The sequence below is a fragment of the Theropithecus gelada genome, chromosome 2 (genome assembly GCF_003255815.1).
Source record: "Theropithecus gelada isolate Dixy chromosome 2, Tgel_1.0, whole genome shotgun sequence".
Lineage (NCBI taxonomy): Eukaryota > Metazoa > Chordata > Mammalia > Primates > Cercopithecidae > Theropithecus > Theropithecus gelada.
This window is the reverse complement of record NC_037669.1, coordinates 157899728-157916635: the sequence shown is the minus strand read 5'-3', so window position 1 is coordinate 157916635 and position 16908 is coordinate 157899728. Positions and strand designations below refer to the sequence as shown.

Sequence of the window (16908 nt, the reverse complement as noted above, 5' to 3'; positions counted from 1 at the left end):
GTCCACAAGTTTATTAAAAAAAAACATTTACTCTTTTTTGAGAGTAACAGAAATTGTTTTGCTTTTCTGTTTTTAAAGACTCTATTCATTAAATAAAATGATACTTGGCTTTCTATTATTTTAAAAAGAGAGGCAGGCTGGGCGCGGTGGCTCACACCTATAATCCCAGCGCTTTGGGAGGCCGAGGTGGGTGGATCCCTTGAGGTCAGGAGTTTGAGACCAGCCTGGCCAACATAGTGAAATCCCATCTCTACTGAAAAAAAAAAAAAATTACAAAAATTAGCCATGCCTGGTGGTGTGCACCTATAGTCCCAGCTACTCAAGAGGCCGAGGCAGGAGAATCACTTGAACCCAGGAGGCAGAGGTTGCAGTGAACCAAAATTGCACCATTGCACTCCAGCCTGGGCGACAAAGCAAGACTCCGTCTCAAAAATAATAAATAAATAAGAAAGAGAGACAAACAGAAAGCCTCAGCAAGAGGGAAAATGACCCAATGACATAGACACAGCCACACACACACATACACAGAAGCAAACTGAGAAAAAACACACAGAAACAAAGATACAGATGACAGAAGCAGGCAGAGTGGAAGATGCAAACAGAAGCAGAACTGGTGTGCCTGGAGATTCATGCAAGATACGATCACAAGTACTCACATCATAACTCTACTGAACAAAACTTGAGGCATTTGGGGTTTATCCTAAATGAGATGGGGGATCATTGCAAGGTTTCAAGCAAAGCAATTTCACACAGCCACTTAACAAAAAATGACTGCATGATGCGTGAAGAATGCAAGAGCAGAAGCAGGGAACGAGTTAGAAGGTTACCAGAGTAATTCGAGGAGAGAGCAGTGGCTTGAACAAGAGTGTTACAGTGAAGATGAGAAGTAAATGGATTTGGGAACACAGTCAACAGACCTTACAAATGGATTGTACCAAAGTAGAAAGAAAAAGAAGAATGAAAAGTTTTGGCTTAAGCGATAGCTTGGATAAGGGTACCTTTACAAAGATAAAAATAAGCAGGTTGGGGATGTGAAAATCAGGAGTTTTGTCCAAGTTAAATTTGGAGTACCTAGTCTACTAACTAGGTACCTCATATCTCCATGCATAGATGTTAAATTGACAGATACAGAAGTTTGGAGTTCTGGGGATACTTCGGGATAAAAGATAAAAGTTATAGCTTTCAAAAACACATGGAAATAAGAAAAATAAAACTTTTCTAAAATTTAAACTTTCAATCAACAAACAATAAATCAGAACAGATTAACGCAAAGAGACCAAATGACTTCTAGGGCAGCTAGACTTGGCTGTAGCCTGAATGAAGGCATGACGTTCATCAAGAATTACCTTATGTCATGGGAAAGCTATTCAGTCTTGGGAGGGGCAGAAAAAAATTCTGAATTCTGGAGGCATGTGTTAGCAGCGCTGTCCAAACACTTTCCAGAGCAGAGCCGAGGATACAGCTCTGCTGGGCAGATCCCCCTAGATGTACCCTGCTCAATTACCTCCAAATTCCAGGTTTCCCTATGCATTTTTCCCATTCCCCATCTGCCACCATCTGGTCACCCTTCAGCTCTCAGAAGAGCTGTCACTGTTCTCAGGAAGCTATCCTTGGGTTCCCAAATCCCCCTGTGCTTGCCATATCATAGCTTGCCATGCTATGTTGTTATCACTGCCTATTGCCTTGTCTGTTTCTCCCACTACATTATAAACCCCCGAGGACAGGGTCTATTTGCTCACAGTTTAGTCCTCTGCTTCAGTCATACCACCTAACACACCACAGACTCTCCATAGGTGTTAGGTGGCTGAATAAATAGAAAGGGTGGGAAGATGAGAGGGAGCAAGGAAGAGACAGACAGAGGCCAAGAATATGCAATACTGCTCTTTGTGAGAAGTAATATCCTACTAGCATAAAAGAAATGGGCAAAGTCACCAGAATTTTAAAAGTAAACTTTGGCAACAGTGACTTTTTTTTAATGTTTTTTTCTTTCTTTTCAGAAATACTCTAGCAAGTAGACAATATGTCACATTATTTTACAGGAAAAAAATTTCTACTTTGGGACATCCAGATACTCTGTGCCTCCCAAGGTGATGAAAAGACAAAATAGGCAGCACAGAGTACCACCTATAGACTATTCTTACCAAAGAGATGGTTCTAAATCTAATCAAGTGCAAAATCTACCTGCCAGTTTACAGAGGAGAGAGAAAAAAAAAACGTGTTCAATGATTTCAGGAAGATGCAGAATGTGGGAAATTCTATGGGACAAATGATATAATTTCTTCAATAAACAAGTAATATTAATAAAAGGGTTGGTGGTTTCTGATTAAAACAAAACACATATCACCCAAACAGTTGTGTAGGCTTCATTTGGATCTTGATTCAGGGGGGAAAAAAAGACATTTTTAAGACAATCGGGTTAATTTGAACATGGACTATCTATTGGAGATACTAAGCAACTGCTGTTAATTTCGTTATATGTGACAAATCAAAATGAATAGGTATTAGGTGACTGTGGTTTTTTTTTTTTTTTTAAGGCCCTTTTAAAAGAGATCCACCCTGAAATATTTACAGGTGAAATAATCTGATGCCTAGGATGTGCCTGAAAATATTTTCCTCCACCCCTAACCAGCACAAAAGGAGGGAATCAATGGAAGAACGATGGCAAAGTGTTGATCATTACTGAGGTTGGGGGATGGGCACGTGGAGTTCATCAAAGCGTACTCCGAACTTTTATATACTTGAAATTTTCGAAAAACAATTTTTTAAAAGTCTACTTGCATGAAGAGAATCTAGTATCCTTTTAAGATACTGCTATTAACACAACCCCAAGAAGAGTAAGACCCAACGATGTCTTCATGTCAGAAAAGAAAAAAAGAAGTTTGTAATAGTATCTAAACACAACCAATACCAAAAAATAAAAATCTACTTCGCATATCTGCTCTGTAGTTTTAAGTAACATAGTATCTTTAAGCTTACACCTTCACCTGGATGAAATAAGCTTAAGATTAGGTCTAGACCGCAAGCCAGATTTTCTAACCCTCTGCTAATAAAGATCTTACATATATTTCATGGTCATACTTTAATTAGGACTACTCAAAAATATATGATATTCTTGCTTGTAAAACTTTTTAGCTTGTTACAAAATACGTATAAATTTTAGTTCTCAAAATAGTCAATATTCTAAGTTTCACGACCTATCCACCAGTCTACAAAGCACCAGCAAAATAACAGCATGGTGTCATTATCATTTGACAAACTGGAAACCATGAGGCCTCCAAGCTTCATGCAATCATGTTTATATGCAGTCAACCATTTTTCATTTCTAATAATGGATAAAGATAATACATTAACACTTACAAATAGTTCTGCTAGTGTTTTTGTCCAAGGCTGAAGTTTTTACTTCTTCAAGTTCTGAATTTAAAAGGAGATAAATGATACTTTAGAAATTCTCTTTTCCATGAAAATCCTTAATTACAATAATTATCAGAACATTGCTGGAACTCAGCAACAGGTATTTGTTGCAAGATAATGAAAGCTACGTTACTATTCCGATAATCACCACTACAGTCATCAATCAATATTCTATACCACTGTTAGCCAATGGGTGTTACTTCTAGATGCTCAATGAAACTGTTCCTGTGGTCAAGAAGTTTGGGAAACGCCACATACTATAGTGTCTCTTTGGAGGTTCACAGTGAACATTAGAATGTAAAGACTAAAAGGAGTCATGGGGTCACAAAACTTGTCTAACCCATAATTGCCATCCTCATAAGATAAAGGAAACTTTTCTTGCTAGTAACACCTACTAACATTCCATATGGTACAGATATGTTTTCTGTTGCAGACAGTTTTTTAAATATAGTAGGCTGGAAAACCAGATAAATAAAAACATTAGGATCACATAACAAAGTAAGAGTCAGGAGCCTGAACTGGGTGACTAGGGTGGCCAAAACCATGACCAATAAATACAGAGGGCCAGAGAAAAACTTAAGTCTAAAACAGAATAGAAAATTACTCCAACACAGAATTTTAATGTTAATTTCACACACATATTAAAGAAAATGGAGAAGGTATATGATCATTTTGAGTATCAGTTGATCATTAACCTTAGCAGATATTAGCACTGGTGGGATCCAGAGGCCACACCATGTCTGGTTATCATTCTGCCTTTAAGAGTAACATGAAGCACCATGGTACAATCATGTCCATCTCTCTGAGGATCACGAACTGAATGTTTTATACTCCTCACTGGCTAGCTGTGGTAGCCTAGGTGGCCTAGGGTCCAATCTCCTTATATCAAACATATAATGACTACACTGGACTAAAGAGTCTCTGAAATCTTTGTCTTTAAAATTACATGGAAGTTGGTACATAACTGAATATAGTAGAACTGAAAATTGTATCAAAACACTAAAGCTGAAAGATGCTAGCTTTTCTTTCTTAAAATGTCTATTCAAATGTAGTGAAGCTTTTTTATTGGCATGCACCCAGACATTAGCCATTACAACTCACTTGTTGGCCTTAGGTGTTTTCATAACGCTCAGCACTGATTTCAATTGGGAAATTTATTAAAAGACAGTTTAACAAAGAGACTGACAGAACAGGTCTGCATCCTAGCTATACCACTTAGCCATCTGATCTTGGCAAGCTAGATTCTCTGAAGCTCAGCTTCCTTTTCTGAAAATGACAACAATGACAGAACCCATTGCCTAGGGTTGCTGTAGGGATTAAACAGGTGTAATATCTGTCAAGCACTTAGAACATAGTAAGCACTCAGGGTTTGGGAGGTTTTTTTTAAGGATTTCCCCTCACCCCCATCTTAGATACTAACCAATTCTACCTATGTGACCTTGTAAAATTTGGGTCACTTTAGCTTTATGGAACTTACAGTGAGTGGGTTGAACTAAACTTGTAAGGAGAACTCCAAAATTCTTTGATTTATGACCTAGCATGCTGGAACTCTTTCATATCCACTCTGATTTCTTCAGTTTATAATTCAAAACCAAAAAACACTAACTTTGGTAAGTACCCACATACGGTATCATACGGTATTCTAAGTTTTAGGCTAGATTTAATGAATCGTAAAAACAACAAACCTCTGAAACAGGTATTATGCCCATTTTACAGATGAAGAAAACTGAGCTTCAGAGACGTTAAGGAACTTGTACCAATATCCTGAAAAGACCAGAGCTGTCATTCCAACCCAGGTCTTCACCCCAGAGCAATGCTTCTGCATAAAAGTAACTTGATAGGGAAACACAATTAACATAGTTACTCAGAAGTCCCAACAGATTTTTCTTATTTCTTTACCTCTTCAATCATTTTAGCACTATTCCTAATGGAAAACATCTTAGCAATTCTGACAAAAGATTTGAGAAAGCATGGACTGAATGAGGCCTGAGTGAGATTCTTGGCTACCAACTATCTGGGATTATCTCAAAACTTCATCTGTCAGTGTTCTTTTCTCACTTGCAACTATAATCACGAGTTGGTCATAATCAAATCTGTGAAAAAACAACAAACTCTATTTTTCACCTTCTCACATACGTAAAACATATTTTGGTAAATAAATTCCTTACTTTTGTAGCACATTTTCCTTCGTTTAAAATTTAAGACGGTAAAATTTTTTGAAGAATTTACTGTCAAGTTGAGCTGCATTAGTATCATAACTTCAGAATCTACTTTGCCAGTACAGGAAAGCTCTACCCGAAACACTGTTTAAAAAAGATAAGAAAAATATTTTACATTTTCTAAAAATCACCATTAATGCCCCAAAATGATTCTTTTAAACATTTTAGAATTACTTATTTTTGCTGCAAGAAAACTAAAAATAATACATTTAAATAAAGTAACTAAACAGAAGTTTTTAGAAATCTTCAGACTACCACACCTCTAGACATTAAGCATTTAATTCATTGTGGATATAAAAGTTAGTATTAAAGAACAAACCAAGACATCAATGAAGAGATAATTGTTTTCAACTTTTGCTCATCGTTTTTAATATATCACTTTGTCTCATAAGTCCTGCTATTCCAATACACTAAAGCTAAAGGATCATCAGGCAAACCTTAGCAGACACATCAGCAGTAGTAACAACAGAAATTACATGATCAAATGGAAAGACAACTCACCACCAAAATGCAAGCATGTCTGCTCTTCATAAAAAGATTAAATATAAACCTGTAAATGAATCTGACCAATTCTCAGCTATGAGTTTAAAAACAACACCTTTCTCAATAGAAACTGATTTTAATTCATAACTGTAGCAATGGGATAACAGACTTCAGTGCATATAATTTTTTCCCCAATCTTTAAGATTCTTTTCCTACAAATTTAAAATATATCATTCTACCATCTGTATGAGTGCATTAAAGATATGGGCATTTCTAAATTCCTTTACTGCCCACAAAAATTTAAGCAGCCTTCCTGTGCTTTCTTCAAGCTTAATGTATGTGACTGATAACAGTGAATATGACTGCCAGAAAAAGTTTCACAACACTATTGTGGCTGACACTTTCAATTTTTAAAAATTTCCATTTCTTACAAACACTACAACTTAAAGAGCCTAAGAAGTTAGTTCAAAAGTAGTTAAATTGGTGTAACTAAGATATTTATTCACTTACTCTGACTGTACTGAGTGCCTATCCTGCGCCATACTCTATGCTAAGCATCAAGGGAATTGCTAGATAATGTAATCAGTGCAAAAACAGTTAAATATAAGGTTCCAAGGGGGTAGGAAGAATAGAAGTTAACAAATGAAAGAAGAGAAGGTGAGGCCGGGCGCGGTGGCTCAAGCCTGTAATCCCAGCACTTTGGGAGGCCGAGATGGGCGGATCACGAGGTCAGGAGATCGAGAACATCCTGGCTAATACGATGAAACCCCGTCTCTACTAAAAAATACAAAAAACTAGCCGGGCGAGGTGGCGGGCGCCTGCAGTCCCAGCTACTCGGGAGGCTGAGGCAGGAGAATGGCATAAACCTGGGAGGCGGAGCTTGCAGTGAGCTGAGATCCGGCCACTGCACTCCAGCCTGGGTGACAGAGCAAGACTCCGTCTCAAAAAAAAAAAAAAAAAGAGAAGGTGGCAGGAAAAAGAGTGTAGATCTTGAGTCTTGCAGAATGAGTAGGATTAATAGAAAGGAGTTCACAAGCAGAAAGAGGAAAAGATGATCCCAAATACTGAGACCAGCACATGCAAAGGCTTAAAGATCAGAACTTCATGTAGTCTGGAACTGCTAGAACTCGGGCAAGTGCAGCAACAAGGCTAGACAGGCAGACAGGGGCAGATGGTAAAGGATCCAGGACACAAGGTGGTGAGTCTGGAATGTTCAGTTGATGGGAGTGGAGGGCACTGATGGGCTTCAGGTCACAGGGTCAAATATGACCATGCAAAGACCATCTGGGCCACAGGGTGGAATGTGGTGCCTAATCAAAGCGAAACGAGATCAGACACAGGGACTCATGTGGAGGTAAGTATCAGCAATGCAGAAAAGGAGAGAGGGAGGGCTGAGCACAGAGAGTTCTAGAAGGAAAGAAAAGAGAGAATGGTTTAAGAACACAGTGCAAATATTTACAAAAATTACTTTTCACAGTACTTACACATCTTATGCCTATCAAGTAATACACACTACTCATCAGTAGTTAAACTTCTGTTTTGGGGACACAGGGCATGCAGTTGAAAAAGTATGTTAACTCTGTCTTTGAAGAAATTCACTTACCTGATAAAGTGCGTGGAACTTCCCCCTGAACAGAAATGTTGACCTGGGGCATGTCCATTGCCAAAACATTGTCCACTTGGAATCCCAGCTTATATTCAACCTATAAAATAGACAGAAATAAGCAAAACGGACCTGTGATAAGAAGAAAGATACTATCAGCTTGACTTCATTAATTAGCTCATTAACTAATCAATGCATGAGCCTTTCACATGTACAAATAATCTAGCTATTTAAAAATCCAAATTGTCAGAAATAGTCGCAAGAATTTTCAGTTGGATAAAAATTCAATCCAGTAAGCCACCCTCTATTTTATGTCCAGAACAGGACCACCACTCTTCCATAAAACCTGCCATCTAGGGTCAGAAATCCTGCTGACGACTATGCAGCACTGACAGAGAGGCCATGAAGAGCCAGATGTGAAGAACCAGAGCGGTGAGATATGTAACTGACAGACCATAAATAGCTACCAATGTCTTCTCTGGTTGATAAATGAAAGCCAAGCTCGGAGGGCCTCCTTGTGGCTGGTAGAAGAAGGTCCGGTCTGCAGACCTACTCACACAATAAGCAGATGCCAAGGTAGATTTCTCATAGAATATCTAAGTCACATCCTCTAGTCTTGCTCCCACCAAAAAGGAAGTTCATATTTAGATCCCCATTTAACTTGAGAAGTGATTTAGAATCCAGAAAGGAAGAGAGGCAACCCATGAAATGTTGCTAAAACACCAATATTATCTATCAATACCTGGCCTACCCAATGTGGCTTAATAGAACCAATCAGCATCAATAATTATGGCTCTGTTGCTATGGAGAGTTCATGAAAGAAGCAGCTCAAACTACAAAGCAATAGCTGAAATTCAGAATGGCTGCCAGCATCAAGACCTTCAATGAGGTCCTACAGTTCACAACACTCTCTGCCCTGCCCACAGGTTCTTGATACGTATGGTATCCCTCTCCCATTCAGTGGTCACAAAAGGTGTCATTGGTGGCAGACTGAGATTTGCAGAGCCATGAGGCAGCAGGTTGGGAAAAGAGTGAGAAGAAAGACATTCGATAAGCCATTCTTTTTTTTTTTTTTTTGAGACGGAGTCTCGCTCTGTCACCCAGGCTGGAGTGCAGTAGCGCAATTTCGGCTCACTGCAAGCTCCGCCTCCCGGGTTCACGCCATTCTCCTGCCTCAGCCTCCCGAGTAGCTGGGACTACAGGCGCCCACTACTGCGCCCGGCTAATTTTTTGTATTTTTAGTAGAGACGGGGTTTCACCGTGGTCTCGATCTCCTGACCTTGTGATCCGCCCGCCTCGGCCTCCCAAAGTGCTAGGATTACAGGCATGAGCCACCGCGCCCGGCCAGATAAGCCATTCTTTAAGAAACTTAACTGGAAGAATGGGAGACAGATAGTGAAGTGGGGGGTGTTCCAAAGCTTTTCTTTCTTCGTTTTTAGATGAGATATTCAAATATGTATACATGCTGGTGAATAAAGCTAATGAAATGGTACATAATAAAGATGAAAGAAAAGAGGGAAAGAGTATCATCCCAGATATAAGGGAAGGGATGGCCCTTACGCTTGGGCTACGGTGGAAGGCATTGTTACCCATGAATAAGAAGGGCTCAATCTAGAGTTTGATTCCCCTTGGGGTTTCTCCTTTCACACTGTATTTAAAGTCTCTTAGCTGAACACTGTAGGGGTATACAAACATTAAACTCTTCCTTTGCAGTTAAGATAGGTACATAAACAACTGTTAAAGGCTGTGTTTGATAAGTGCCACATTCCCAACAAAGGAAATGTTCTTGCTGCAGCACATCAGTGACTTAGAGGTACCTTGGCTACAAAGTATTCACACTCACCTTAGCATATCACAATACCATTGCTGCCACCAGAGGGTGCTACAGAGCCACAGTCAAGCAAGTTTGGGCAGGGAATGAGCAAGCTTTCCAGCAATATAACATCAAAGAATGCATTCATTATACATCCCTACACCCATGCTCTCTCTGAACAGGACTATACATGAAGGGTAGGTGCACAAAAGAAACCAGCACCGCCAGCAAGAACTGGGTTCGGAACCATGAGACCATGTGACCCTCAGGTAAATTAGTAACTTCTCTGAGTTTCCATTTTTTGTAAAATGAGGGTAATACATGTTATGAGGATCAAATAGGATCATTAACGTAATACACCTAACTGTTAGCCTGGCACAAGTCTCCTCTGATAAATGCAGACATCGGCGGCATCAGCAGTCATTCCAGAACAGCCACCTTACTGCCATGCTGCCCTTCTTCATAATCATCAGCCCACTGCCGGCCCCAGGGATTCTGACACTAAACCTCCTGGGTCTGTCAAAAACACTGTTGCAGGCCTTCTGTTTCTTCCCCCATTCTGAGAACCTCCCTATTCAGAACAACCTCCTACACTCTCTGCCTCTTCACAAATGTCTTCCCACCTTCTCCCACAACCTGGCTTTCTCAGAAGTCATCTGTTCCTCTATCATTCAGTTCCTATAACACCCGACCCTCAGGGCCTAGACAGTAGGGTCAGCACTCTTTAGGATCACTAGGTCCTTCCCAGACATCCCTTCCTCATGCCCTCATGCAAATCCCCTCTACTCTGAAGCTCATAACTTCTTTTTTTGAGACCAAGTATCACTCTTGTCACTCAGGCTGGAGTGCAGTGGCGTGATATCAGCTCACTGCAACCTCTGCCTCCTGGGTTCAAGCGATTCTCCTGTCTCAGCCTCCGAAGTAGCTGGGACTACAGGCACACGCCACCATGCCCAGCTAATTTTTGTATTTTTAGTAGAGACAGGGTTTCACCATGTTGGCCAGGATGGTCTCGAACTCCTGGCCCCAAGTGATCCACCTGTCTTGGCCTCCCACATTGCTGGGATTACAGGCGTGAGCCACCGTGCCCAGCTGAAGCTCACAGCTTCTACTCATAATGGCTACTTCTCATGCCATCAACACCAGTGACCCACACAGGACTTGCAGCGGCCTTGGTGTCCTGCTATGTTCTCCCTGGCTTCAATATTCAGTATTCAATATCCTGACACGCTAAAGAACTACTTCATAACCAAAACAAATGCAAAAATGCCATTCTACCAAAGATCCCATCACCACCTCTGATGCCTACAAAACCAGTTCTCTGACTCCATCACTCCAAGTCAGCCAAAGTTTATTAGGCACATTTATGAGCCAGGAGCTGTGTTCCTAACAGGATGCAGTAGCCAGTTAAAGCCACTTCCCTTCTCTCCAGTATAGCCACAAACACCTAGTTTCATGTTTCCCACAGCCTAATCCCTAAAGAAGGCAACATTACTGACAGTCATTATTGGCACCTTCAGCTGGTTCACTCCTTCCAAACTCTCAAAGGGCAGCTCCAGCATCCTGACCACCCCTTACTCTACTCCTGCTGCTCAGCACTGCTGAAGGAAATCCATCCTACAGAGAAGGAGCTCTTACACAACGATGACCTCCAGTCTCAGCAGAGGCCTTTAGTTCCGCTCAGCAATCCCTTCCTCACTGACCCTCTCTTCCCTAGTCTTATTCCAACCTTACAGACCTTCCCCGCCTCCTCACACTCAATGTTTTTGTCCCTTTCCACTAGCACAGAGGAACTCCATTTTCGCCTTTCTTTTCAACACCCAGGCAGATCTGTTAGAGCATCCATTCTTTTCATTCCACTCCCAAGGAAAGGTCCATTTTCCTCTCCAAATGTAAATCCTTCTCTCCTAGTACACTAGGTTCTAGCCCATTTCACCACTGATGGAATATCTTAATCATCCATTTCTCTCACTCTCTTTTATCTTCAATCCCTCCCAAGTGTCCAATTACCTACTAGGCAAATCTACCTAATTATCCTACAGCCTTCCAACTTAACAAATTCAAAGCCACACTTACTATTTCCCCAGAAACTTGCTGTCTCCTTTATCACAGGTCTCAGTTATCACAAGGAGAGAAGCAGCAGACCAGAGACCAGAACCCCTAAGGAAGCAAAGAGGGTCTAGCAAAGGGGTCCAGGGCACTAACTGCAGTTAAAAAAGGGGTAAGACTGGCACCTGAGCATTTCAGTGTGGCAAGGTGAAAAGGAGGAGAGAAAGGAGGGACACAAGGTTGTGAGTGTAGCTGGCCAGTGAGGGCACAGGGAGAGGTGCAAAGGGCTGAGGAGGAGATCTGAGAAGGCAGCCCCTTTGGTCGAATCAGCAGCTTAGAGGAATATGAAGCAAGAAATGGCGGAAGCCTGCTTGCTGGCTCCTTTTTTGAGGAACTGTCTAAAAATGGGGGGCATTCACAAGGTAGTTCTCTTTTCCCTCTGTAGTCTTTAGGATATAAATTTTAAAACTGCAGTTTCTGGGATTAGAGAAGAAATTGCCAATTATTGAAATCCAATTTTCTCTAGTTGGGCATGTATCAATCTGTAAGGACTCTCACTTGCCAATCATCCTTTAATGAAACAGATCTGCTCAAAAGTTAAATGTACAGTCTACTGGGACAAAGCAATCTGAACAGTAGTTGTTTATCAGAGTGTAGAGTGAGCCAAAATACTTCAGAAAAGAAACTACAGGCCAGGCCTGGTGGCCCACACCTGTAATCCCAGCATTCTGGGAGGTCAGTGCAGGTGGATCACTTGAGGCCAGGAGTTCTAGACCAGCCTGGCCAACATGGTAAAACCCCGTCTCTACTAAAAATACAAAAATTAGGTGGGCATGGTGGTGGGCACATGTAATCCCAGTTACTCGGGAGGCTGAGGCAGGAGAATCACTTGAACCCGGGAGGCAGAGGATGCAGTGAGCCGAGATCACACCACTGCGTGCCAGCCTGGGTGACACAGTGAGACTCAGTCTCAAAGAAGAAAAAAAAAGGAAAAAAAATAAAAAGAAAGAAAAGAAAAGGAAAAAACAAAACAAAACAGAAACTACCAAAAATATAAACATTTGAATAAACTGAAAAATAAACATTTTTGCTTATGTTCCCTTACTTGGAAACAAATGGCAATTACAAGTAGGAAGCTGGCAAGTAAAGCCATTTCCTTCTGGAACACAGAGAGTACAGATTTAAAGTGAATACACTTGTCTACAGCTAAATAGCTCTTTAATTTCTCTGAACTTACTAGAAGTAATGCCTTTCTCATAGAAACCTCACTCTGCACAAGACACAGCCGCTGGCCTCCAGCGGTGTCTGCTGGAACTCTGGACAAGTTCCCTGCAACTCCTAGAAAATGATGATGAATTCCTGAAAGCAGAAAACAGCCACGCGGTGAGGGTGGGTAGTGGGAATATTCTGCTACATTCTGGCAAATTTTTGCTTTTCAGGTATCTAAAAAGCTACTGACGGCCAGATGCAGTGGCTCGTGCCTGTGATGCCAGCACTTTGGGAGGCCGAGGTGGGCAGATCGCAAGGTCAGGAGATCAAGACCATCCTGGCTAACATGGTGAAACCCCGTCTCTACTAAAAATACAAAAGAATTAGCCTGGCGTGGTGGCGGGCGCCTATAGTCCCAGATACTCGGGAGGCTGAGGCAGGAGAATGGCGTGAACCCGGGAGGTGGAGCTTGCAGTGGGCTGAGATCACGCCACTGCACTCCAGCCTGGGTGACACAGTGAGACTCTGTCTCAAAGAAAAAAAAAAAAAAAGCTACTGACACTCAACAGACACAGTTACATGTTTTTCCTGGATATTGGGGAATGTGCTGGAATACAGAAGAAACTAATTATCTGTTAAAGCCTCTCAGTAGCCTGCTTTTAAGTGTGTGGTCCTGTGAAAAAGAAGCAATACCAGAGTTCTACTCCCAGCTCAAAATGCAATTAACACAATGGTCTTTCCTGACCACTCGCTAAGGCATGTGTGACCTATGCACTAAGAGTAAGACAGCTTCAAGCCCCTGAAGAGACCACAATCTGTGCGGCAAGACAAAACCGCGTAAACACTGAGAAACACTATTACCAGAAGCTGTGATATGGGAAAACTAATGTTAAAATATCTACAATGTTGAACTGACATATGGCAGGGAGCCAGGAGATCTCTGGAAGCAAATATTTCGTCTTCTGGCAAAACCTTAAAGAAAGAACCGAGGGTTTCCGATGAAGTAATTAGAGCTTCATCTAATTTTCCTTCTGAAAAGTTTCCTTCTGAAAGTTCATGATTACACCTCAGGGTTAAACGATCAGGTGACAAACCCTTCATCAAGCCTCCCCTGCCCTCATGTGTGACTTTCCCATTTCAGGCCATCTCTATCTTCTGCTTCCTCTAACCCTACTTCTCCTACCTTAAGCAAGTCCCTTTCCAAATCTGGGTCTTAATTTCCTCACAGGAACTGATCAATAACCAAAGTACAACCATATAATAATAAATAATACAGCCATTTGAAGGGGGAAAAAGTACAACTCTGTATCAAGTGACAGAGATCCTTGACCAGGATATTGTTCAGTGCTCTGCAAACTGCAGAAAAGTATGTGGTATGTTAGTTGTTGAAAGATGTATATATACATATACACATGGATGCTTATATACACACAAACTATTTCTAAAGGAAAGACAAGAATCAGGCAACATTGGCTGACTCAGGCAAGGGGACCTAAGTGGCTGGATTGCTCAGGGATGGTACCAGAAGGTGTAGGGGACTTACTTTTCACTGTATACCCTTTATGCTTTTTAAATTTTTACTATGTGCATATATTATCTACTCATAAGATTAATTTTTAAAATAAATAAACGTAATCAACTGTGCTAAAATCACCAGAGATTATTACCTAGAATTGGGAACTGCAATAGTGTCTGAAGCCTGAAACTAGATTAACACAGACATATTTCCTTAGTTTTTTACTAAAAAAAAATTATAAGATGGTTACTTTCCTCTAAATTTTTATACCTGTTACAGGTATAAATCAGTTTAGGTTTATATTCAACCCACTCATTTTTCCAAACTTATAACCTCACTCTATTAAGAGTAAAATATCTGAAACATCCCATTTGTGCAATTACTGTCGAGTGTACCCAGCCTATATGTTTTCACACTTCCAGAAATAGGAAAGTCACCACTCCTAAAGCCACACATTCCAACTCTGAAAAGCCCCAACTGCTCAGAAGTTCCCCATTTGTTGAGCCAGGCCCTGTGGCTTCTACCTGCACATCTTTTCTGCAGTAAGTACCACGTGCTATACCAAGCACAGAGGATACCCTTCAAGGTGCTCAGCATATAGGAGGGAGAAAGAAAAGAAAATCAAACTAGTACAATATTCTTAAAGTATAACTAGGGCTATGAGAGAGGAGAAGGGCACCGTGCAGACAGAAAAGGGCACCTGACACATTGGAGGAGAGGTGACACCGGGTCACAGCTTTATGAGATAAACAGGAGTTACTCAGGTAAAGAATGAAGAAAGGGCATTTGTGGCAAACAGCAGCACTGTGACAGATCACAGGGCATTCAGGAAATTCCAAGACAGAAAAAAATGACACTAAATGACTGGCTAGATAGGAGGCAGAAAAGAAAGGCCAAGACCAGACCATAAAGGCCTCTGACAAAATCAAGAGCTTTATTCCGGTAGCAACAGAGAAGCCTAGGGTGGCTTTGTGGAGGGTGCAATGAGAGGTCAGTCCAGAGGAAAGGAGACCAGTTAGAAGACCACTTCTGAACCCAGCAAGAAACAATGAAGGCCCAAACTAAGGGTGAGGCATTGGGTCACAAGAGAGGTAGGAAATGAATTTAAGATGTAATTATTAGAGAGAATCAACTAGATTTAGAAAGTGTAGGAGAAGGAAACTAGGATCCCTTCTACATTTCTGGCCTGGACATGTAAATAAATGGTCATACCCTCCAAAAAAATAAGGAAACTTCTGCCTCACAAAGAATATCATACCACAGTGGCAGCCCAAATGTGCACTAACAATGATATTTATACCTGCCAAAGAAGTAACTTGGAAATTATGCGCTATAAAATAATGTGAATGATATGGGAGTACAATTACAGCTATACCAAGGCTTCTCCTGACCCAAAATGCACCACACAAACACAGGTTTCCCTTCAAACATATATATTCACCTGAGCCCCTCCTACCTGCTCTCTCCCACTCCAATATCCTCCTGTAACAGGCTCCTAAGACTCAGACACCCATTACCAGCAATGTCAGGGCCCTGCGCTCACTCCAAATAACAAACAGTGTATATTAACTGTTTTAAAGGAATCAGTAAAAGAAGATTTTATTTTGTTCAGTCCTGACTGCCACTTCCCACATTGCCTTTGGACTCACAAATCATTACCCATACACTTGCCCAGGAAACCTTCTCATATCAGCATTCTTTTTTCCTAAGTGTGCCCAGAAATATTTACACTCTGTTCAAAGTCAATAGAAGCACCTAGAACAGAATTCTCTAATAAACCTTTCACCATTTTGAAATACATTTATTATTTGTTTTTATATGTATCAACATCAAAGGTAAGAATAATAACAAAGAATTAGCTATCAATTTTTTGGAGAATATAAGAAGCTTCTTTGCCTGAAAGATGTTCATAGAAACACTGGACCTCAGAGTTGCAAGGGAACTTAAAATTCAGTAACAACCACTCCACAAATACTTGAATTCCTTCTACAACAGCCTTACTGAATGGTTATCCAGTGTAGGTCTGACCTCTTCCAGGGAGAGGAAACGCACTGCCCTCACCACAGCACAAGCTGAAATACAAAACTAGTTTCAAAAACAGATGCAAAAAGTAGAGGTTGAAAGGGTGATGAGGAATGAGATTTTGTTAAAAGATAGTTTCAAATTATCTCCCCACAAATTACACACTAATCATAAAGGGAAAAACTCAACGGGAGAAATCTGGTGAGGGGAGTGTTCGGAGTCACCACCACCAGTCACAGGACAAATTGGCACCTTGTGCACTGGGAAGGACAGCACCTTTGTGGTATCACTGCCAAAGAGATATTCCTGAATCTAATCATGAGGAAACCTCAGACAACGCAAACTGAGGGGCATTCTACAAAATAACTGGCCTATATGTTTCAAAAATGCTAAGGTCAAAAAACATAAAGAAAGGCTACGGAACTGTTCCCGACTGATAGGGAACTAAGAGACATCAACTAGTAAAAATTAGGCTATGAAGAACATTGTTGCGATAATTGATAAAATGTGACTACTGTGGATTAGATAATAACATAATAATGTCAAATTTCCTGGTTTTGATCATTGTACTTTGGTCGTATAA

The 16908-nt window shown here is 40.9% G+C and overlaps 1 protein-coding gene across 2 annotated transcripts in view; it reads right to left on the bottom strand.

The window, feature by feature from the left end:
• RYK (receptor-like tyrosine kinase) overlaps window positions 1-16908 on the bottom strand; it is a 92708-nt gene that overhangs the window by 43779 nt on the left and 32021 nt on the right. For both annotated transcript variants that reach the window (XM_025377400.1, XM_025377401.1), the window contains exons 3-5: window positions 7717-7816; window positions 5580-5714; window positions 3358-3411 (exon numbers count right to left, since the gene is read on the bottom strand). In XM_025377400.1, the coding sequence (XP_025233185.1) occupies window positions 3358-3411; window positions 5580-5714; window positions 7717-7816 (289 nt within the window). The remainder of the gene's footprint in view (window positions 1-3357; window positions 3412-5579; window positions 5715-7716; window positions 7817-16908) is intronic.